The sequence below is a fragment of the Canis lupus genome, chromosome 7, assembly GCF_011100685.1.
Source record: "Canis lupus familiaris isolate Mischka breed German Shepherd chromosome 7, alternate assembly UU_Cfam_GSD_1.0, whole genome shotgun sequence".
NCBI lineage: Eukaryota > Metazoa > Chordata > Mammalia > Carnivora > Canidae > Canis > Canis lupus.
This window is the reverse complement of record NC_049228.1, coordinates 1205156-1228768: the sequence shown is the minus strand read 5'-3', so window position 1 is coordinate 1228768 and position 23613 is coordinate 1205156. Positions and strand designations below refer to the sequence as shown.

Sequence of the window (23613 nt, the reverse complement as noted above, 5' to 3'; positions counted from 1 at the left end):
AGGCTAGAGTTCTGTTCAAGATAAAAACAAAAGTTTGAAATCTTCCTATGTGTGTGGATGAAAAAAAGGAACATATAAACCAGATTGGCAGCCTCACAAAGACCTAACTTCATCATCCTTTCAGATTAAAGTATGGACGGCCAACCCCCAACAGTTTGTAGAAGATGAGGATGATGACACTTTCTCCTATACAGTTAGGATTGCAGCTCAAGACCTATTGCTGGTAAGTGGGTTCCCTTGATACTTCAACCAAAAAACCCTAATCAGGGCAGCCCGGGTGGCTCAGCGGTTTAGCGCCGCCTTTGGCCCAGGGTGTGATCCTGGAGACTTGGGATTGAGTCCCATGTTAGGCTCCCTACTTCTCCCTCTGCGTCTCTGCCTCTCTGTGTGTGCGTCCCTCATGAATAAATAAATAAAATCTTAAAAAAAAGAAAAAAGAAAAAACCCTAATCAGTCACTTGAGCATTCCCTCTTCTTTCTAGACCTCTAACCCAAGTTGAACAGTGTTATTGAGTAACTATCTTAGGCTTCTTTGAGGATAACAAGAGAGCATCTCAAATGAAGTTTGAGACTCAGGAATTCCAAAGTTACTGGTACTGGTTTTGGTTTATAAGTAAATATTAGATGTAAAAATTGTGCAGAGTATAAAGTGTTCTAATGAGTAAGTGTAGTTGAATCAGGGACATTCAGTTTAATCCACTCTTAAGCCAGAATCTGTAGCACAAACCAGATGTTGCCAAACTTTTTTTTTTTTTTTTTTTTAAGATTTTATTTATTTATGCATGAGAGACACAGGCAAAGGGAGAAGCAGGCTCCATGCAGGGAGCCCGACGTGGGACTCGATCCCGGGTCTCCAGGATCACACCCTGGACCGAAGGCAGCGCCAAACCGCTGAGCCACCCGGGCTGCCCTGATGTTGGCAAACTTTAAAAAAAAATTAGTTTGCTGAGAGATGAACATCCAAACATCTACTATTTTCTTTGGCTCTGACTAGAGCATGGAATTGTCCCTAGGCTGAAGGTCTGTGGAGAAGCTGCCTTTTGCTATCTGTTGGGTGGGAGGTTGTTCTCATTATTAGTGAACACTTCTCATTATCCTTCAGTATTTCTAAGGCACCTAGGAAAGATTACACTAAGTTTCAATTTGTAAATTAGCCTTTTATTTCTATAGTCAGACTCCCAGAGAATAAATAATCTAGTCCATTGTCATCTGAAGTTGAATCTATCATTGCTCACTGACAATCTGCTCATTCTAGCGAAAGGGAGCTTTACATTTTGTTAGCTTTTCAGTGCCTAGGCAATGCAGAAATGTAGATAGTACTTTAATTCCATTAAAGACCCTGAACTAATAGGGGTTGTATTTTTAGTACACTTAATCAGGGCTTAGCATGTACATATGAAAGAGTTTGAACCATTGAATTAGCAATCATATTTTCAGTTTGCAATTAAAATGGGTTTAATGGGCAGCCCCGGTGGCGCAGCGGTTTAGCGCCACCTGCAGCCCGGGGTGTGATCCTGGAGACCCAGGATCGAGTCCCACATTGGGCTTCCTGCAGGGAGCCTACTTCTCCCTCTGCCTGTGTCTCTGCCCCTCTCTTCGCTCTCTCTGAATGAATAAATAGATAAATCTTAAAAAAATAAAAAAAATAAAAATAAATAAAATGGGTTTAATTTGCACAAACAGATTTATAGCCCCTTCCCTCTCTTCTCAGGCTGTGGCCACTGATTTCCAGAATGAGAGTGCAGCAGCCCTGGCTGCTGCAGCCACTCGCCATTTACAAGAAGCTGAGCAAACCAAAAACAGCGGCACTGAACACTGGTAAGAGTGAGCAGCAGATACTTAACTTAAGGACACATTCTGGGTATCAGAGCTGAGAATCAAATTCTTGCTTTGAATCACATGTTTTAAAGCAGTTCCTCCCAACCTTAAAATAATCGGTTAAGATGCTTTTATTTTACCCCTTAATTTAAAAATCCTTGGAAGGAAGGATTTTACTTTTATTTTGTTTTTAGTTAGAAAAATCTGTTAATCTTCATTTTGCTGATTTCAGCTCTAGATTTAGATTGAAAGAGCAGATAAATGGCTTTTTTGGGTCAGACTGTGCTAGAATGCCCTTGGATGTTTCTTCTTCGCTCAGGTGTTTATCTTTTTGGTAGTGTAGTTTGTTTTACCACACTATGGTATCACTTTTGCAGGTGGAAGATACATGAGGCATGCATGCTTGCCCTCGGCTCAGTGAAGTCCATCATCACTGACAGTGTGAAGAATGGCAGGATCCATTTTGACATGCATGGGTTCCTGACTAATGTCATCCTTGCAGACCTCAACCTTTCAGGTATGTTTCAGCACAATGCCAGGATTCTAAAAGATCTTTAGACTTACCAGCTCAGTTATATTGTTCACTTAGATGGGTAAACCAGGTATTCATGTGTCCTTTGGGTGAAAATTCTTTCCATGCTAGAGCTCGAACTCATCTGAACCTCTAAAATAGCCTAGAGACCTTGGTTCAAGTTCTACCAGCTATGGCAGATTTCCACATTTATAATTTCTCTACACTGTTCATGTTTCCTTCCAAATCAGTGCTCACATTTATGGCTGGTTTTGGCATTTGTTTTTGGGGGTGCAGGATTTGGGCTTTCTTTCTTTTTTTTTTTCCCCCTAAATTTATTCAGGAGAGACACAGAGATCTCTCAGGCAGAGACATAGACAGAGGGAGAAACAGGCTCCATGCAGGGAGCCTGACATGAGACTCAATCCCAGGACCCTGGGATCATGCCCTGGGCCAAAGGCAGAGGATCAACCACTCAACCACTGAGCCACCCAGGTGTCCCTGGTTTTGGTATTTGAATAGGATGCAAATTTTGTTGCTATATCTTGGGAACTTTGGGTGGAGTTCTGTCGTTATTAAGTCTAAAATACTTTCAGGTGGTTTGTGTCAGGCTCATTCTTACTGTTTGTTTCCTGTCATTACTCTCAAACTTTATTCTTGGACAATATCCAAATAATTAACATGTTTCATTCTCATGTCCATATTAGCTACTTGCCTTTAAAGAAAAAAAAAAAAGAAGAAGTTGGCCCTGCTATATGAGACTGTTTTCTCCAGCAATGCAGAGCAGTACTAACAATCATCATCTATTTGACATCTTTAGCTATGTTGCTTCTGCCCATGCTATGCCTTGTTCTCATCCATAGACCTCACCCCCCATTACAAAAGGCCATCTTTGCTTTCTCCAAGTACGTAAATCATGGGACTTCTCCAAGTATGTAACTCACGGGACATTTGGCATTATTTGCTCCATTCTCAATCCATTCACTTGCCTCTTGCTCATAAGCTAGCCCTTTAAGTAGCCAGAGCCATTTGAAAACATTCTACCCTGATTTGAAATAGGTAATCTGTTCTAGGATATCTCCTGATGTCCTTTCCTCTCTGAATCACAAAATTAAAATGGTTGAACTTCCAGAACTTAGGCCCATTGGGAATATCCTTTTTTTACTCTGCACTTACCTTATGCTGATGAATAGGTTTTCTTTCTCATGTTAGACTATCGGGTCTCTGAACGTAGGAACCCCGTCTAATACCTGTTTGTATCCCACAGTGTCTTGCATGTAATAGGCACTTCATAATTATGTGTTGAATGAAAGTGCTGGAATATCTCAAACCCACCAATATATTTTTTGTAGAATTTACCCTTGTAAAGAACCTTCAAAACTTCATGGAGACTTAAGAATATTTACTATTGAGACTGGGAGAAAGTTTAACATATAGCATTTATTATCCTGCCAATAGCTAAAAGCTTTTCTTTACCAGCCATTTTCAAACTTTCTGGTGTCAGGATCCCTTTACACTTTTAAAAATGATCACAGATTTTGCTTTGAATTTTATGTATCACTATTTAACATATTAGAAAGTAAAAGCTTGAGAGGTTTTGAGGCACCTGGGTAGGTTAGATGGTTAAGCATCCAACTCGATTTTAGCTCAGATCATGATCTCAGGATCATGAGATTGAGCCCTGCATCTGGCTCCAGTACACTGGATGTGGAGTCTGCTTAAGATTCTCTCTTTCTCTCACTCTGCCCTTCACCCTCCCCTTCTCTTAAATAATAAATCTGAGAATTGTCTAAAATACAGGAAATGCAAGCCTACATTTCATTAGCTGTCAGAGCCACGGTGTCACACATCAGATCACCTCTGTTAAACACTGTACACTTAAGAAAGAATGAGAATGACAAAGATGGATCATATCTTGGTATCACTATGAAAGTTTTAACTTTGGGGACTCCCAAGAGTCAGTGGACCATACTTTAAGAACTGCTATTCTGTATTATATAAATGAGCATGTAATTATATGACTGGCACAGGTTATTAGGTTCTGTTCAGTAATTCTCACCAACTGCATGTTTACTTTACAAGTAACTAAGTTAAGCCCTGTGACAGGCTGAATTAAGTATTATAGTCTGTCTTCAGGCAACTTATAGTAGGCCAGTGGGGGAGGGTAGTCATCATTACACAGGTGGCTGGAATATCCAACAAAACATGTAAGAAAGCTAAAGACATAGGATTATGGTAGCACAGAGATAGTTAGGATTGCTTCAGCCCAAGAGATCAGTTAGATTATGCAAGTAGAGGTGAATGTTTTGGCTTATAAACAAAGCACAGAAATAGCAAGGTAAAATGTGAGTTGCTGGGAGGGAGGGGTGTGTGCTTGAGTTTAGAAGGCATAAAAGGAAATCATCAATAATGCTAAAGTTACTGATCATAGGGGGCCTTGAATATAATGCTTACCTAAAATGGTCTCTATTTGGTAGATTATAGAATTTATTGACAGATACCACATAAAAGAATAACAACTATAATTTATAATGTTCAGTAATGGCCTAAGATTAGAAAAAAATTGGTAAAAAAAAAAAAAAAAGAAGACATTTAGAGGACTAAGTAATAGTGCAAGTAAAGAATGATGAGAGCTAGGGATGGGAATGAAGGAGATAAGTCTTTTTAACCTAAGAATACTCAAGATCTGGGATGGCTGGGTGACTCAGTGTTTGGGACACCTGGGTGGCTCAATGTGAGCATCTACCCTCAGCTCAGGTTGTGATCCCAGAGTCCCAGGATCAAGTTCCACATGGGGCTCACTACAAGGAGCATGCTTCTCCTTCTGCCTGTGTCTCTGCCTCTCTCTGTGTCTCTCATTAATAAATAAAATCTTTTAAAAAAAAAATATTCACGATCTGCTTTGCAGCAAATAGTGAAAAGTGAAACTGGGAAAATGATTCTGTACCATAGATTACACATTTGCTTTTATCTGATAGGATCATCCTTTTTCCTTAATTAAGTTGTATATATTATGTAGTATCCAGTTACTGTGACAAGTTGAGGATGGAGGTGGGAAGGAGGAAGGGCAAGTAACAGAAACTTTTATTGTCTAACCCCTAATTGCTCTTTTTTCCTCCCAGTGTCTCCTTTTCTCTTGGGCCGAGCACTTTGGGCTGCCAGTCGGTTCACTGTTGCTATGTCCCCTGAATTGATCCAGCAGTTTCTACAGGCAACAGTTAGTGGTCTTCATGAGACACAACCCCCATCGGTTCGAATTTCTGCCGTGAGAGCCATCTGGGGGTGAGTACACCACCTTAGGGTGATAATAATTTTAAGAGAAAATTACTCAGAGTAGAAGTCCCAGACATCATTTGGCCAGTGGATTATGTTGCTTGGAAATTTCTGACGAAGATCGCCTACCAAATGGCAAATGGGCAGGAAAAAAAACATGTCAAGAACATGGCTTCTTTGAGTTCCAGATATATCCTGTTCCCTTTTGTTCCTTATTCCTTTAAAATTCATTCCTGCTCTGGAAACAGCTAGACCAACTCCCCTTCTTAGAAAAGTGAAGAACCAAGAGATAAATAACATACATAGGATTCTACAGTGAAGAATTATAGAAGCAGGATTAGAGCCCACATCATTTTGTTGATTGATAACTCTGTTTTAGACACTAAATTTGGGATAATGTGGCCTAGTAACGGTGCTTATTTTTTCCCAGTTTTACCTCTCTTTTTCACAGCTAGTATACTAGTGGCTCAACTAGTCATTTATTTATATTCCTACCAAGATCAGAGGGAGCATTGTTGTTTTAAGTAACATTTTAAACTTCAAACTTAGAAGTCTCAGTTGAATCCTAAAAACTACCTAAAATCCTAAAAATACAAAATTCATCTTCTACCTACTGGCTCTGTCTTCTTAACCTCTTGAAGCAGAGATTGAGATGTTGTGTATTATTATGTATGTCTTTAGAAAGTATTGAGGTCAAATAATTAAGCAGGATGGCTGAATAAGATGCCCCTTGTTTGTATCCCTCCCTCAACAATATGTTGGCATCTGTTGATGGACAACATTGCTTTTGTGGGAGCTGTGAGACCCAGAGAAGAGACTATGAAACCTCAGTGCTGTCCAAGAACAAGGAGAACCATTTTGAGAAGACAGGCCCATACCCAATGACTGATACGCCAACCCTAGTCCTGGCTGTAGCCCCAGACATCGCTCCATGCTCTTGAGGGCTTGGCTCCTGCCCTAGTTGGCTTGGATTCTATCACCAGCACCACACATCAAGTATCTGGAAGGATCTTACCCAACTGGGTGTTGGAGAATAGGAATACAGACCTAAGTCCCATCTGCAGACCTTGGAGTAGCCCATGAACTGGTTCCACCCCCTCTCAGCTGTAGTCCAGGAGAGAACACAGATTAAGAGAATCACCCATGGATGAGAGAGCCTTCATGGAAGTCCAGGAGTCCAGCAGAAAGATTCCAGCATAGCACTGGAGCCAAAAAATCCAAGACTGGACACTTTAAAGGGGGTCAGTCAGTAAAGACTGGAAGGAGTAACTTCAAATGTGAAAACAGCAACACAAGAAAGACTTTAAGGAACATGAAAAATCAAGGAAATGTGATAACACAAAAGGAGCATAATTTTCTAGTAACTGACTCAAACACAGAGATCTGAGATAAACCTAATAAAGAATCCAAATAGCTATTTTAAGGAGCTCAGTGAGCTATAAAAAACAAAATTCAGGGATCCCTGGGTGGCGCAGCGGTTTGGCGCCTGCCTTTGGCCCAGGGCGCGATCCTGGGGACCCGGGATCGAATCCCATGTCGGGCTCCGGTGCATGGAGCCTGCTTCTCCCTCTGCCTATGTCTCTGCCTCTCTCTCTCACTGTGTGCCTATCATAAATAAAAAATAAAAAATAAATAAAAAAAAAAATTCAGTGAAATCAGGAAAACAATATATACACAAAGTGAGAATTTAAAAGAAATAGAAATCATGAAAAAGAACCAAGCAGAAATTCTAGAGGTGAAGAATGCAACGAATAAAATAAAAAATGGAACAGAGACCATCGAGAGTAAAACAACTCAAATGGAAGAAAAAAGCCTGTATAATAGAAGACAGGATGTTAGAAATTATCCACTTGAAGGCAAGGAATAAGAAATGAAAGAGAATGAAGAAAACCTATGTGAATTTTAGGAAACCATTAGGAGAAACCATCTGTGAGTTATTGGAGCTCTGGAAGGAGAAGGGAGGTAGAAGCCAACAGAAAGCTTACTTAAAGAAATAATGTCTGAGAACTTCCTAAAGCTGAGGAGAGATTGTACATCCAAGTTCATGAAGCTAATATTTCACTCCAAAATTTCAATTCAAAGTTATCTCCAACATAATAAAACTGTCTAAACTCAGATGGCTTTGGGATGCCTGGGTGGCTCAGTGGTTGAGTGTCTGCCTTCAGCTCAGGTCATGATCCCGGCGTCTTGGGATCGAGTCCTACATCATTCTCCCCCTCAGGAAGCCTGCTTCTCCCTCTGCCTGTGTCTCTGCCTCTCTGTGTGTGTCTCTCATGAATAAATAAAATCTTTTTAAAAAATAAAATCAGATGGCTTTTAAAGCAGCAAAAGAAAAACATTTCTCTCATATAAAGGAATACCTATAAGACCATCAGCTGATATTGCAGCAGAAAACCTTGCAGGCCAGGGGAGAGTGGGGTGGTATATTTAAAGTGCTGAAAGTAGGGATCCCTGGGTGGCGCAGCGGTTTGGCGCCTGCCTTTGGCCCAGGGCGCGATCCTGGAGACCCGGGATCGAATCCCACATTGGGCTCCTGGTGCGTGGAGCCTGCTTCTCCCTCTGCCTGTGTCTCTGCCTCTCTCTCTTTCTCTCTGTGTGACTATCATAAATAAATAAAAATTAAAAAAAAAAAAAAAAAAAAAAAAAAAATAAAGTGCTGAAAGTAGAAAATGTCAACCAAGAATACGTGGCAAAGATGTTCTTTAGTCTCCCAGTCAAACCTTAGGGAATTCTTCACTTACAGGAAATACTGAAAGGAATTCTTCAAGCTGAAATGAAATCAAAACGTGAAATATACAACACATTGGTAAAGATAAGTATAAAAACATTCAGAATTCTCTTAACGCTGTAATCTGGCATTGTGTTAACCATTTAACTCTAAAGGACAAAAGTATTGAAAGTAACTACCTAAATTTGTTAATGAATATACAATATAAAAAATTAAATTATGACATTAAAAAATTAAATTGTGACATTAAAAACATAAAAGAGAGGGAATAAAGGGTAGAGCTTTTGTAGAGAAAGTTATCAGTGTGAAATAAACTGTTATATCTGTAAATGTTTTATGTAAGCCTCACAGTAACCACAAAGCAACAATCTACAATAGACAACAGGATCAAAGGATTCCACTGTGGGAAGTCATAAATTCACAAAGACAGCAAGAGAGAAAGAAAGGATCAAGGGAACTTCAGAAGAGCCAAAAAACAGTAAGATGGTATTAGTAAATACCAATCAAAATTACTTTTTTTTTCTTTTTGAGTAGGCTCCTTGCCCAATGTGGAGCCAGCCCAGCACGCTGCTTGAACTCAAGACCTGAGCTGAGATCAAGAGTTGGACGCTTAACTGACTGAACCACCCAAGTGCCTCTCAAAAATTACTTTAAATATAAATGGATTTAAATCTCTAATCAAAAGTCAAGAGTAGCTGAATGGATTTTTTAAAAAGACCCAACTTAAATGCTGCCTATAAGAGACTCACTTCAGGATACACATCCTCAAAGTGAGGGTTGAAAATCTATTCCATGCAAGTGGAAAGAAAAACAGAACAAGGGTAGCTGTATTTTTATCAGGTAAAATCGACTGTAGGTCAAAAGCTGTACAAGAGACAAAAAAAGTTATGTAATGAAAAAGAGGTGAATTCATTAAAGAGATATAACATTTGTAAACATATGTACATTTGGCATTGGAGCACCAATATATATTAAACCAATACTAACATCTGAAGGGAGAAATAGACAATACATTAATAGTAGGGGACTTCAATAATGCACTTTCAACAGTGGATAGATCATCCAAACAGAAATCAATAAGGAAATATTAGACTTGAGTTATATTTTTGACTAAATGGACCTGATAGACATAAACAGACTGTTCCATCCAGTAGCAGAATACATGTTCTTCTCAAGCACACACACAACATTCTCCAGGAAGGATCATGTGTTAGGTCACAAAACAAGTCCTAGCAAACTTAAGATTAGAATCATACCAGTTGTGCAGCCCAGGTGGCTCGATGGTTTAGCGCCTACCTTCGGCCTGGGGCATGATCCTGGAGTCCCGGGATCAAGTCCCACATCAGACTCCCTGCATGGAGCCTGCTTTTCCCTCTGCCTGTGTCTCTGCCTCTCTCACTCTGTGTCTCTCATGAATAAATAGACAAAATCTTCAAAAAAAAAAAAATCATACCAGTTGTCTTTTCTAATTACAGTGAAGTAACAGTAGAAATCAATTATAGGAGGAAAACTAGAAAATTCACAAATAGATGAAAATTAAACAACATGCTCCTAAATAACCAATTGAAAAAGAAATGAAAAGTAAAATAGAAAAACACCTTGAAACAAAAATGGACACCTACCAAAACTTATGAGATGCAACAAAATCCGTTTTAAGAGAGAAGTTAAAAAAGAGAGAGAGAGAGAAGTTTATAAAGATAAATCTCTAAGAAAAAAATGGAGGGGGGCTCCCTGGGTAGCTCAGTCAGGTAAACATCTGCCTTTAGCTCAGGTCATTATCCCTGAATGGGGAACCTGCTTCTCCCTCTCCTTCTGCTGTTCCCCCTCTTGTGTTCTCTCTGTCAAATAGATGGATAAAATCTTGAAAAAAAGGGGGGGGGGATCTCAAAAATTTAACTTTATATCTCAGGAACTAAAAAAGGAAGATCATAAGCCCAAAGTTAACAATAGGAAGATCAGGGATCCCTGGGTGGCGCAGCGGTTTGGCGCCTGCCTTTGGCCTGGGGCGCGATCCTGGAGACCTGGGATCGAATCCCACGTCGGGTTCCCTGCATGGAGCCTGCTTCTCCCTCTGCCTGTGTCTCTGCCTCTCTGTCTCTCTCTGTGTGACTATCATGAATAAATAAATAAAATCTTTAAAAAAAAAAAAAAACAATAGGAAGATCAGAGCAAAAATAGAGACCAGAAAAACCACAGAAGAGACCAATAAAGCTAAAAGCTGTGTATTTTGAAAACAAAACTGACAAACTCTAGGTAGACTAAAAAGAAATGAGAGAAGACTCAAATATAAAACCAGAAATGAAGGGCACCTGGGTGGCTCAGTTGAGTAAGCTTCTGGTTCTCAGATCAGGATTTCCGGGTGGTGAGATCAAGACCTGAATCGGGCTCTGCACTCAGCAGGGAGTCGGCTTGAGGATTCTCTCTCTCCTCTGCCCCTCCCCTCCTTGCACATGTATGCATGCCCTCTCTCTCTAAAATAAATAAATGAATCCATTTTAAAAATCAGAAATGAAAGAAGAGACATTATAACTGATACCACAGAAATGCAAAGGACCATAAGAGACTACTATAAACAGTTATATGCCAACAAATTGGATAACCTAGAAGAAATGGAGAAATTCCTAGAAACATACAGCTTACCAAGGCTATTCGAATCATGAAGAAAAACCATTAACAAGTAAGGATATTAGATCAGTAACCAAAAACCTCCCATAAAAGAAAAGCCCAGGACCAGATGATTTCACAGGTGAATTCTACCAAACATTTAAAGAATTAATACCAATCCTTGCTCAGACTTTTCCAAAGAAACTGAAGAGGAGGGAGCACTTCCAAACTCATTTTATGAAGCCAGGATTACCCTGATTCCAAAACCAGACAAAGATAGCATAAGAAAAATGAACTACAGGCCAACATCCCTGATGAATATAGATGCAGAAATCCTCAACAAAATATGAGGAAACCAAAATCAATGGTACATTAAAAGGATCACAATTATGATCAAGTGGGATTTATCCCTGAGAAACAAGGATGGTTCAACATACATAAACCAATAAATGTGATTTATCACTGAATGGAATAAAAAATAAAAATCATTATTAACTCAGTAGATTTAGAAAAAAATCGTTTGACAAAATTCAGTATCCATTCATGATAAAAACTCTCAACATAGTGGGTATAGTAGGAACACACCTTAACACAATAAAGACCAACTATGACAAACCTACAGCCAACCCCATACTCAACAGGGAAACCCTGGAAATTTTTCCTTTAAGAGCAAGGGTAAGACAAGGATGTCCACTCTCACCATTTCTATTTAACCTGGTAATGGAAGTTTTAGCTAAAGCAGTTAGGAAAGAAAAGGCATCCAAATTGGAAAGGAAGACATAGAATTGTCCCTGTTTGTAGTTGATGTGGTTTTATATATAGAAAACCCTAAAAACTCCATCAAGGAGCTATTAGAACTAATAAATGAATACAATAAACTTTCAGGATACAAAATACACAAAAATCAATTGAATTTCTAATAATGAACTTTCAGAAAATTTTAAATTACATCAAAAACAATAACAAGCATAAATTTAACCAGGTAGATAGAAGATGTGTACACTGAAGAGGCGCCTGAGTGGCTCCGTCAGTTAAGCATCTGACTTTGTCTTGGATGATGATCTCAGGGTCCTGGGACTGAGTCCCACATCGGGAGTCTATTTATCCCTCTCCCCTAGCCCTTTCCCCCATTCTTTTGTGCATTCTCACGCATGCGCGCGCATTCTCTCTCTCTCTTTCTCTCTCTCTCTCTCTCCAGTGAATAAAATGTTTAAAAAAAGGTCTGTATACTGAAAACTAGAAGACACTGAAGAAATGTCTGTTTCTGAGACATTGAAGAAAACACAAATAAGGTGGAAAGATAATTCCATGTTCATGCATTAGAAGAATTGATATTATTAAAATTTTCACACTCCTGAAAACAACCTAAGATTTGGTACAATCCTATTAAAAACTCATAGTGGCATTTTTCACAGAGCTAAAAACAGTCTTAAAAATTTGTATGGAATCACAAAAGACCCTAAATGGTCAGAGCAATCTTGGGAAAGAAGAACAAAACTGGAGGCTTCACACTCCCTGATTTCAAATTGTGTTACAAAACTATAGTTATCAAAGCAGTGTGGTGTTGGCATAAAACAGATACATAGATCAGTGGGACAGAATGCAGAGCCAAGAATAAATGCACACATATATGGTCAATTTATAACAAAGGAGCCAAAAGTATACAATGGGAAGAGAATAGTTTCTTGAAGGAATGGTGTTGGGAAAACTGGTCAGCCATACGCAAAAGAATGAAACTGGACTCCTATCTTACACCAAAATCAAATCAGAATAGATCAAAAAAAATTGAACACAAAACCTAAAATCATGAAACTCCTAGAAAAAACATAGAAGTTAAGATCCTTGTTACTGTTTTTGGCAGTGATTCTTTTGAGTTTGACACCAAGAACAAAGGCAACAAAAGCAAAAATAAGTAAGTGGGACTACATCAAGCTGAAAAGCTTTTGCACAGTAAAGGAAACCATCAACAAAATGAAAAGGCAACCTACAAAATGGGAGAAAATATTTGTAAATCATTTATCTGATAGGGGATTAATATTCTAAATATATATATGAAAAAATCTCAATGCCAAAACAATCCAGTTAAAAAATGGTAGAGGAACTGAATATACACTTTTCCAAAGAAAACCTATGTGGCCAACAGGTAAATGAAAAGGTGTTCAACATCTCTAATTATCAGGGAAATACATATCAAAACCACAGTGAGATAACACCTCACACATGTTAGAATGGCTGTTATCCAAGAGACAAGATAACAAGTATTGATGAGGTTAGAGAAAAAGGAACCCTTGTGCACTGTTGGTGCTGTAAATGTATATTGATTGGGAAAGTAAAACAGTATGGAGCCTCCTCAAACAATTTAAATAGAACTACCATTTCATCTGACAATCCCACTTTTGGGGAAATATCCAAAGGTCATGAAAACAGGATCTAGAAGAGCGAGCACTCCCATGTTCACTGCTTGTTATTTATAATAGCCAACATATGGGAACCTAAGTGGGTGTCAGCAGATGAAGGGATAGAGATGTGGTACACATATGCAATGGAATATTATTCAGCTGTGAGAAAGAAGGAAATCCTGCTATTTGCAACAACCCGCATGGATCTTGAAGGCATAATGCTAAGTGAAATAAACCATACAGAGAAAGACAAATACTGCATTGTATCACTTATATCCAGAACCTAAAATTAAAAATCAATTCATTAAAAAAGAGAACATTGGGGCACCTGGGTGGCTCAGTTCAGAGTATCTGACTCTTGATTTCAGCTTGAGTCATGATCCTAGGGTCTTGGGATTGAGCCCGATGTTGGACTCCAGGTTTAGCATGGTTTCTACATGTCCCTCCCCCCTCTGCTCCTCCCCCCTGCTCATGCATGTTTGCTCTCACATCTCTCTCTCTCTCAGTCTCTCAAATCTTAAAAAAAAAAAAAAAAAGTTGCTGGAGGGTGGGGATATAGGGAGAGGTTAACAAAAGGGTACACTCTGTAAGATGAAAGGTTAAAGATTTTATTTACAACAATAAATCTTCCAGAGGATTTATTATAGATTGGAGGATCTAATATAAAATGATTATAATTGATAACACTTGATTATATATAACTGAAATTTGCTAAGAGAATAGAACCTAAATTTTCTCACAAAAAAGATAAATATATGACATTTTGGATATGTTAACAAACTAGATTATAGGGGGAGCCTTTCACAGTATTTTATATATATATATATATATCAGATCACCACAATGTATACTTTAAATATCTTACAGTGTTATCTGTAATTATACCTCAATAAGGCTAAAAAAATTAAGTTAAAAATTAGTTTATAAGTTTATATTACTTTTATAATCAGAAAAAAATGTGAGGAAAACTTAAGAATGTCTAAGTCTCTGGCAACATGGGCAGTAATTTGCTTGAAAGGTGAAGCAGATCTCTGGAAAGGTAGCTAAAGCTTTGCACATCAGAGAAATGGACACTCATACATGTTTATAAAATTTTATATTACGTATCAAAGGCTGGATCCCTTGACCCACATCTGTGGATCTCAGTTATTTTCTTCACAGCCAGGTTTCTCCAGTCGATCGTTTCCCAGACAGTTACAATCTGGCTTGTGTTCTTATCATATCACTGAAACTGTTCTTTCTAATGTCATTAGCAACCTTTTAATGGTCATCACACTGCCTTTGATTTTCTTTTGCCCTGGTTTTAATTTGTTCTTCGATGTCATACTTTGTATCATTGCAAACTGCCTGAAATCATTTCTGAAATGAGATACCGATCAACAAATACTTTTACTTGTGTCACATTTCTCAAATAATGGTTACGCCAGCCATTCTCCAGAGCTCTAAATTGATCTATCTGCTACTTACCAATACCAAAATGCCTGTATCTTCTAAGTATCTGAAAATAAACACATCCACTACTGAGCTTACTGTTGACTCCAAGACTGCCCTACTATATTCTGTTTCAGTAGAGGAAATCGGTACCAAAAAAAGAAAGAAACCAGTACCTTTAGATCTTATACTTGAGAATTTGTATCCCCTGTTTCAGTAAAAGTGGAGATCCCAGATCTCTGCCTTTTAGATCTTGGTTCCTCAGCCTTTCGTCTCTTCTCTCCTACTGCTACTAACCTAGCTTGTATTCTCAACTGCTTGTGCCTGAATTGCTGCCATAGCTTCCTAATTGATGTCTCTGCCTCCAGCCTCCATTACTGCAATCTGTAGTATTTTAGCTGTCTGTTCTTTCTAAAATAGAAACCTGATGGGATGTCCGGGTGGCTCAGCGGTTGAGCATCTATCTGCCTTCAGCTCAGGACGTGATCCTGGAGTTCCGGGATCGAGTCCCACATCAGGCTCCTGCATGGAGCCTGCTTCTCCTCCCTCTGCCTGTGTCTCTGCCTCTCTCTGTGTCTCTCATGAATCAAATAAAATCCTTAAAAATAAAATAAAAACCTGATATTTTTGCTCCTATGATGAAATTCTCACAGCTCCAGTTGTGCTCTTCAAACTGAGATACAGGTACCCAGAAGAAAGTTGTCCTGTGCTAGGTGATCCGGGAAGCTGTGGAACAAATCTGTAGCATCCTCCTGGAGTTTCAGTTTTGCTTGAAGATTTTCGGGGAGGGCAAAGAAGGTATTAGGAATAGCTTGTAAAATAGTTTAAGAAACACTGACTTCCAAAATAAAGTCTAACCTTCCTTAGCATGGCATACAAGATCCCGTATGACCTAAGCAGATGATCCACCAGACTGGATAGTCTCAAGTCCATCGGGAGGGCAGAGTAACTATAAATCTTTAGAGTGGAGAAGCAGAGAGGAGGAGGTAGAGAGAGCATAATTGAGCTAGAGAGATGGATGTAAAACCTAGCCTCCAGAATTGAGAGCTGACCAAGGCCAGGTGACAGATTAGCCCTTAAGGAAAAGTTAGAGCAAGGTCAAATTAAAGATGGAGATGTTATGCACCAAGAAACAGAAAGTCTGGGGCATCTGGGGGGCTCAGTCAGGTAAGGATCTGCCTTCAGCTCACTTCATGATCCCAGGGTTCATGCCCGTGTATGGGCTCCTTGCTCAGCAGGGAGCCTGCTGCTCCTCTCCTTCTGCCTGCTGTTCCCCCTTCTTGTGGTCCCTCCCCCTCTCTCTGTCAAATAAATACATAAAACCTTTTTTTTAAAAAGATTTTATTTGTTTATTCATAGACACAGAGAGAAAGAGGCAGAGACACAGGCAGAGAGAGAAGCAGGCTCCATGCAGGGAGCCTGACGGTGGGACTCGATCACAGGTCTCCAGGATCACACCCCAGGCTGCAGGCGGCGCCAAACCGCTGCGCCACCGGGGCTGCCCAAACCTTTTTTTTTTTTTTTTTTTTAAAGGAATATATAGTAAATTCTGAAGGATATGATTAAAGCAGTGACCTGAAGAATTATAAAGCATTTAATTAACATCTTAATGTGAATATCATGATATGACAGTGGGAGAGAGGTGAAAATTGAAAGGAAATAGCAGAAATAAGCGTAGAGGTGGTGGTGCTGATGTTTATAGACCACGTCACAGAAAAATGTAAAAACTAACTCTGTGAGTAGCTTCATAAAGCTACACATATAAATGCTGTAACCTATGACATCAACTGGAAAAACTAGGACTTGAGGGATCCACTTGTGAGTAGTTCATGCTTCTCTCTCTGTCTCTAGTTATTGTGACCAACTGAAAGTCTCGGAGAGTACCCACGTGCTTCAGCCCTTCCTCCCCAGTATCCTGGATGGCTTAATTCACCTAGCGGCCCAGTTCAGCTCAGAGGTCCTCAACCTGGTGATGGAGACCCTGTGCATCGTCTGTACAGTAGACCCAGAGTTCACAGCAAGTATGGAGAGCAAAATTTGCCCCTTCACCATCGCCATTTTCCTGAAGTACAGTAACGGTATGCCACCAGGACTGCGTGTTGACGAGGGGCCCCAGAGGGAAGGTTGTGGCTGGGGAGTTTACGTGAAACTTTCCCCTGGATCTGACGGTCTTAAGCATCATAAGCAAAGAATGGCTTTCACTCAGCAAAGAGGAGAGCCGTGCTGGTATTCAGGAGCGTGAAAAAGTAGAGTACCTATTCCTGTCACTCTCACCTGCAGTCAGAACTGGGGGAAAAAGACGATGAGTAAAGGGTTAACAGGCAAGAGGTGCACTTCAGAACTTTAACAATCAAGTAGGAAATTGAGCGACGATATCAAAATCTTCCTAAAAGGAGAGACCTGCAGCTATAACATAGAAAGTGAGGTACTAAGGAAATAGACCTGGATGGTGTACATGGAGGGTTATGAACAGTGGGGTTTATCACGTGGCTTTTGTAGTAGCAAAACTTTAGAAGTAATAAAGATTAAGTACGTTTATTATATTCATAAAGTGGAATACCATGCAGCCTCCAAAAATCAAACTTCAAAGGAATAGTTAAAGCCATGGGAAAGTGCTCACATTATAATAAGAGAATAGATGGTTCACCAAACTGCATAGAATATAATCCCAAATTCTGGATTTTAGACAAGGATAAATTTATGGATATGTATGTATGAAGAAAAAATGTATCAAAAGGATGGGCAGCCCGGGTAGCCCAGCGGTTTAGCGCCAGCTTCAGCCCAGGTCATGATCCCGGGGTCCCGGGATCGAGTCCCACGTCAGGTCCCTGCAGGGAGCCTGCTTCTCCCTCTGCCTCTCTCTCTGGATCGCTCACAAATAAATAAATAAAATCTTAAAAAAAAAAAAAATGTTCAGGGTAGATACCTCTAGGTGGTACAATTCCAGGTGTTTTCTTTCCTTGAATACTCTCCTACATTTTAAGCTTTCCAGTGGGGAGTGTGTATTATTAACACACACTTTACTTGTGTAATGCTTTATTACTAGAGGAAATATTTGTCTTTGTAGAGGGAGCAGCAATATTAAAATAAAGAATATATAGAGATAGGAGTTACATATATCATAGTAAACATTTTATTTGATTTGCTCTTTCACTTAAAATGTGTCCTGCAGAGATTTCCACATTGCGCTAAGATCTCTCATTCTTTTAATTTTTTTTTTAAAGATTTTATTTACTCATGAGAGATACAGAGAGAGAAAGAGAGGCAGAAACACAAGCAGAGGGAGAAGCAGGCTCCCTGCAGGGAGCCTGATGCGGGACTCGATTCCTCCGGACCCAGGATCAGGACCTGAGCAAAAGCCAGATGCTCAACCCCTGAGCCATCCAGGCGTCCCTCTCTCATTCTTTTGAACCATCAGATAATACTCCATAAGATGGCTGTGTCATAATTTGCCCATTCTGTTAATGCACATCTAGGTTGTTCACAATTTTTTTTTCAAAGCAGTGCAACGGTAGTCTTTTAACATGTATCTTAGTACACTGCACACTTTCTATTTTTTCCTGCTAGATATAGGAGTTGTTCTTTAAAAAGTAAAGTAGGTCAAGCTAAAGTTTCATTTCTTCCTAGGGCTCTGCTTTTTGGGGGTTTTACCTTTTGCCTTGGAAATGCTTTGGGCGTTCTTTTTTCTGTCATGACTACCCCCCTGGGAGATGTATACGATTCCTCTTCAACATGGGAGAACCTGGCAGTCAGTGTTTTGGCAGTCTTGGAAACTTTCATGTCTTCTTTTACAATGTTCTTTTATAATGTTAAAATTTTTTCCTTAAGCCTTTGATTTTATAATCCAGGTTTCACAATAAAATCATTAAACGATTTGCCCCAGAAAAGGAGCCAAATTTCATTTTAGGAGTCCCTGTTACTGACCGGTTTCTGGCTTAATGAAACCACACATACTCTGGCTCTTGGAGATTTAGCATCTCTCCTGTTCTTTCAGGTTATTCATACGGCCTCACTAGGTCCCAGGTATGTGATGTGTAAGCAAAAGTTGTTAACTTAGGTTAGGGCCAAGCAATAGGTATCATGAAGCCAGAAGCACATGCAGACCATTGGGTGAGGGGTTCTGTGTTGCCTTCTCCACTTCAGATCCTGTCGTCGCCTCGCTGGCTCAGGATATCTTCAAGGAGCTGTCCCAGATTGAAGCCTGTCAGGGCCCGATGCAGATGAGGCTGATTCCCACTCTAGTGAGCATAATGCAGGCCCCGGCAGACAAGATCCCTGCAGGACTATGTGCGGTAAGTGGTTACAGGACACCGGAGTGGGTGTAGGTGTAAGAAAAAGAGCATGCACACGCTTTGCAAATGTCACCTGCGGATCCCACCTTGCTGACCGGAAGCCAGTGGCCTTAGAGATTCAGAGGGTGATTTTCCTGGGGCTACTTTGCCCAAAGGACAGTAGGTGATTCTTGAGGCTTTAAGAAAATGGTTCTTCTTGTTCCCGAGTTGCCCTCAGTGAATTAAACAAGTGCTAACACAGTGCCACTGAGTATGTCACCCGACTCTCTGTCCACTCCACTGCCATTTACCGCCCACCCTCCTATCTAAGCAAGCAGTGAGCTATCAGGAGGCTGAGAGCACTATCTACTATCTAATTATTCCTTTCCTTCAGAAACTTATATTATTGAAGATTAACAAGCTTTCTTTTGGCTGCTGTGTTGTATCCACTCAATAAGGATCTTGGTTGTTGGACACCCCCAACGCCTACCCATGAGGCGGTTCTGATTCTTTCTTTTTCTCTTCTCTCCTTCAGACGGCCATTGATATCCTGACCACAGTAGTCCGGAATACAAAGCCTCCCCTTTCCCAGCTACTCATCTGCCAGGCTTTCCCTGCTGTGGCACAGTGCACCCTTCACACAGACGACAACGCCACCATGCAGGTACCTGAGCCGTGGTGATTAGAAAAGGGAAGATAGCTCCCCAGCCATGGGCTTGTAGTGGCCTGAGAGAGCGGACACAGTCTCATGCTTTTGAGATCCAGGTCTCTCAAATCTGTATTTAACTAAGGAACCCAGGAAGGGTCCAGACTGCAGAAGCCAAGCATTCTCTGCTTTGGGATATGTTGTAATCTTAAAAGGGATGGATGCCAGGCATGCTTCCCATCTATATCTGGGCATTGCTAATGTGGATGAGATTACAGACCTGTAAACTTGAAATTCTAAAGCAAGTCTTTTCTGACCTAAGAAAATCAACAAGATGATAAGCCTTTGGAAATCTCTAGGCAGACACTGATTCATATAGGTCTTGTTTATTCCCATATAGAGCTTCGGTATCTGTAATCACTGCTTGCATCTTAAACATGTTTTTCTAGTACTGGAGGTAGATCTTTATGGTTAAAACTTCGTTTACTTGGCCAATATCCCTTGTGATCAGAAATAACCATTTTTGAGATAGTTGATTAGGTGAAGCAAGGATTGAAAAGTGCATGGCTCTATCTGTAACAGTAAACTCCTGACTCCAACAGTATATACCCACCACAAACCCTGTAGGCTCATCACTCTTATGAGGCATAAGCCTCTAAGAATAACATTTGCCCGTACAGACTGAGGGCCTCCTGACATCTGTTCCCACTGTTGCTAATCTTGTTTGCCACCTTTGTCTCCCCAGAATGGTGGAGAGTGCTTGCGAGCTTACGTGTCAGTGACGCTGGAGCAGGTGGCCCAGTGGCACGACGAGCAGGGCCACAATGGGCTGTGGTACGTGATGCAAGTGGTGAGCCAACTCCTGGACCCCCGTACCTCAGAGTTCACTGCGGCCTTTGTGGGTCGCCTTGTCTCCACCCTCATCTCCAAGGCAGGGCGGGAGCTGGGGGAAAATCTGGACCAGATTCTTCGTGCCATCCTCAGTAAGATGCAGCAGGCAGAGACGCTCAGTGTCATGCAGGTAAGAGGACAGTGGGAGTTGGGCTTTCCCAACCAACCTCCAGGTGGTAGAGATGGAAATCAGTATACAGGTCCCGAGGTGTTTTTACTGTCATACTGTCCTTAGACAACAGTTAAGTAACACCTGTGTGTTCTAGCCCAAGAAATACTGACAGGGAAGTCTCCGTGTCCTCTAGTTCTTGCCTGGCTGGCCCCATTCCCTCTCATCTCCCAAGTCTCTGACATTGGTTTCCCTGAAGCAGATGTCCTTCTTGTTGCCTCCTAGTCTCTGATCATGGTGTTCGCCCATCTGGTGCACACTCAGCTGGAACCCCTCTTGGAGTTCCTGTGCAGCCTCCCGGGACCTACTGGCAAACCCGCCCTGGAGTTTGTAATGGCTGAATGGACGAGCCGACAGCATCTGTTCTATGGACAGTATGAAGGCAAAGTCAGGTAGGGCCGTCTTTCTGTTGTGGGCATTCCGCCTCTCCTTGCATTTCTTCCTTCTCTGACTTGCTTCATTGATTTTTGCTCAACATGTCAAACTGCCCCTTGTATTCCCTTTCCCTCTGTATCTTTATTGTTAGTCGGTGTCTTTGAATAGCTGCCATCTCGAATTTCCAAAACATAGTCACAGGTAGACCGTGCTTGTTTTTCCTCTCTGCTGCCTAGAGATCCTCCTCTGCCAGACTTCAAGCCAAGCACTGCTAGTGGCTTATTCTCCTTTATAAACCCAAGCCTTCTAACCCTGGCTTGCTAACTTTCTATCTTAGACTTGCTTCCCACTGGTTCTCATTACCGCATTGCACTTTCCAGGTGGCCAGCCATTGTGATCCTTGCCCCCCCCCCCCCCCCAGCTTTGTTTAAGAAGTTCAAAAGTTCTCATTAGGCCATCTTCGTGAACACTAAATCTCATTTTCAGCTGAACCCTCTTATCTCTTGTAATTAGTTGTGAACAGAATTTTCACCAATCAAGAGTCTTAGGACTTAATTGCTTATCTCCTTGGAATAAACTCTAGATGGGTTGCTGATTGACCCTTTTTGGCTCTTCCTTGCCAGCTCTGTGGCACTGTGTAAACTGCTCCAGCATGGCATCAATGCAGATGACAAACGGCTACAGGATATCCGCGTGAAGGGAGAGGAGATCTACAGCATGGATGAGGGCATCCGCACCCGCTCTAAGTCAGCCAAAAGTGGGTGATGCTGCTGCCCCTCCAGTCCCCTCCCTAGGGGCTAAAGTGGGGTGGAAGGCAGGGATGTACTGTAATCTAGTTTTTTTTTTTTTTAAACATAATTGTTAGTGATGGGTTTGATAAAAAGAAACAAAACTATAGGTAAAAAAGGGATCAGAACATACGGCTCCTTCCTCTTGCTGGAAATTGGCAAAAACAATCTTAGGTACCCCAGCTTCCAGCTTCATTCGGGGGCTCTGATACCCATTTCAGCATGTCTTTGTTATCGGATTGCTTTTGGCCTATGATTTTAGTGATTTGTAGGCAGCAGGTGCGAAGCTGCCCTATTCAGCCGTAGGTTTATAATCACCTCTGCTGTTTCTCAAACTGCAAGTCATGGGCACTGGAGTATTGCACTCTCTACAGTTACTTGGTGTCCAAGCTTTATTACCAGCAAAAACCATTTTCTATCTCCTTTAATTCCTGAACTCTCTTATCTGTCCTAACTTCTGAACTCTTAGACCAAGCAGAATGGAGTTATTTAACTTTAAATTGTTGTGTGGCAGCTGGATATAGTCTGGGATGGTGGAAAGCCTGAGGGCTGGTAAACTGTGTCCAGTGAGCAGTGCCAGAAGTTAGCACAGTGACAGTCTTCCTAGAAGCCTTTCCTTTCTTTTCCAGACCCTGAGCGCTGGACAAACATTCCTTTGCTGGTCAAGATCCTGAAGCTGATCATCAATGAGCTCTCCAACGTCATGGAGGCCAACGCCGCACGCCAGGCCACTCCTGCAGAGTGGAATCAAGGTGCACTGGCTCTTACTCCCAGCAGACTGTTAGCCTAGCAGATCAAGTTACAAATGTTCAAATCATCAATTTGGTTTATTGAATTACTGTTTTTTTTTTAAATGTTTGTATCATGCCTGTCATGTGGCTAGCACTGCTATGCACGTGAAGACCTCTTCAGGTCTGCCTTGTGAAATCTCTTCAGAGGCTGGGGTGTGCTGTAGCTAGGAGGCAGGCTAGTTAGCCCTTCCTGTATGGTTTTTCTTAGGAGTTTCTCAACCTTTTATCTACCCACCTGAACACCCTCGGTTCTTCCATTTAAACTTACTGTGAGGGCTTGACCATAGGGCCACATTACGGAAACCCATGGGACCTTTCCGTTCTGGCTTGTTTGCATTTGGGAAGGGACAATGTGTGAGCATGTTCCAGCTGCTTTTCATCTCTGAGTAGATGACTCCAATGATATGTGGGAGGACCAGGAGGAAGATGAAGAGGAGGAAGAGGATGGTTTAGCTGGCCAACTCTTATCTGACATTCTTGCTACAAGTAAATATGGTAAGCCATTTGAGAAGAGGGCAGCCATGCTATGTACCTTTTCTGTGCACTGGTCCCAAGAGGCAGGGTGCCAAAGGAAGGGGGGAGGTGGGCCTACAAGGGATGTACCTTGGGCTTCTTTAGCCCATCTACCCTAGCCGTGTGATGCCTTCCCGCTTGGGGCCCGAGCTTCTGCCCTGACCCCTCTCTGTGGTGACTGTGTCTAACAGAGGAGGATTACTACGAGGATGATGAGGAAGATGACCCTGATGCCCTGAAGGATCCTCTCTATCAGATTGATCTGCAGGTGAGAATGTCCAGAGAAGATAGATGTCTTGCAAGTGACAATGTCTCAAGCCACGGAAACAGGAATATGGTCTCACACTCATTCGTAGTTTGTCCTGAGAGCTTCAGGGCAGAGAGTTCCTGTCCTGCTGAATAGTC

General features: G+C 41.2%; 1 protein-coding gene across 2 annotated transcripts in view; it reads left to right on the top strand.

The window, feature by feature from the left end:
- IPO9 (importin 9) overlaps positions 1–23613 on the top strand; it is a 59221-nt gene that overhangs the window by 31077 nt on the left and 4531 nt on the right. Inside the window, exons 11-23 of one of the 2 annotated variants that reach the window (XM_038541896.1) lie at positions 125–223; positions 1712–1818; positions 2196–2335; positions 5452–5611; positions 16616–16842; positions 18908–19056; positions 19571–19699; positions 20427–20702; positions 20967–21133; positions 21740–21873; positions 22534–22656; positions 23086–23190; positions 23400–23476. In XM_038541896.1, the coding sequence (XP_038397824.1) occupies positions 125–223; positions 1712–1818; positions 2196–2335; positions 5452–5611; positions 16616–16842; positions 18908–19056; positions 19571–19699; positions 20427–20702; positions 20967–21133; positions 21740–21873; positions 22534–22656; positions 23086–23190; positions 23400–23476 (1893 nt within the window). Of the gene's footprint in view, positions 1–124; positions 224–1711; positions 1819–2195; positions 2336–5451; positions 5612–16615; positions 16843–18907; positions 19057–19570; positions 19700–20426; positions 20703–20966; positions 21134–21739; positions 21874–22533; positions 22657–23085; positions 23191–23399; positions 23477–23613 lie in introns of those variants that run through there. The other variant, XM_038541897.1, reaches the window with a different exon arrangement.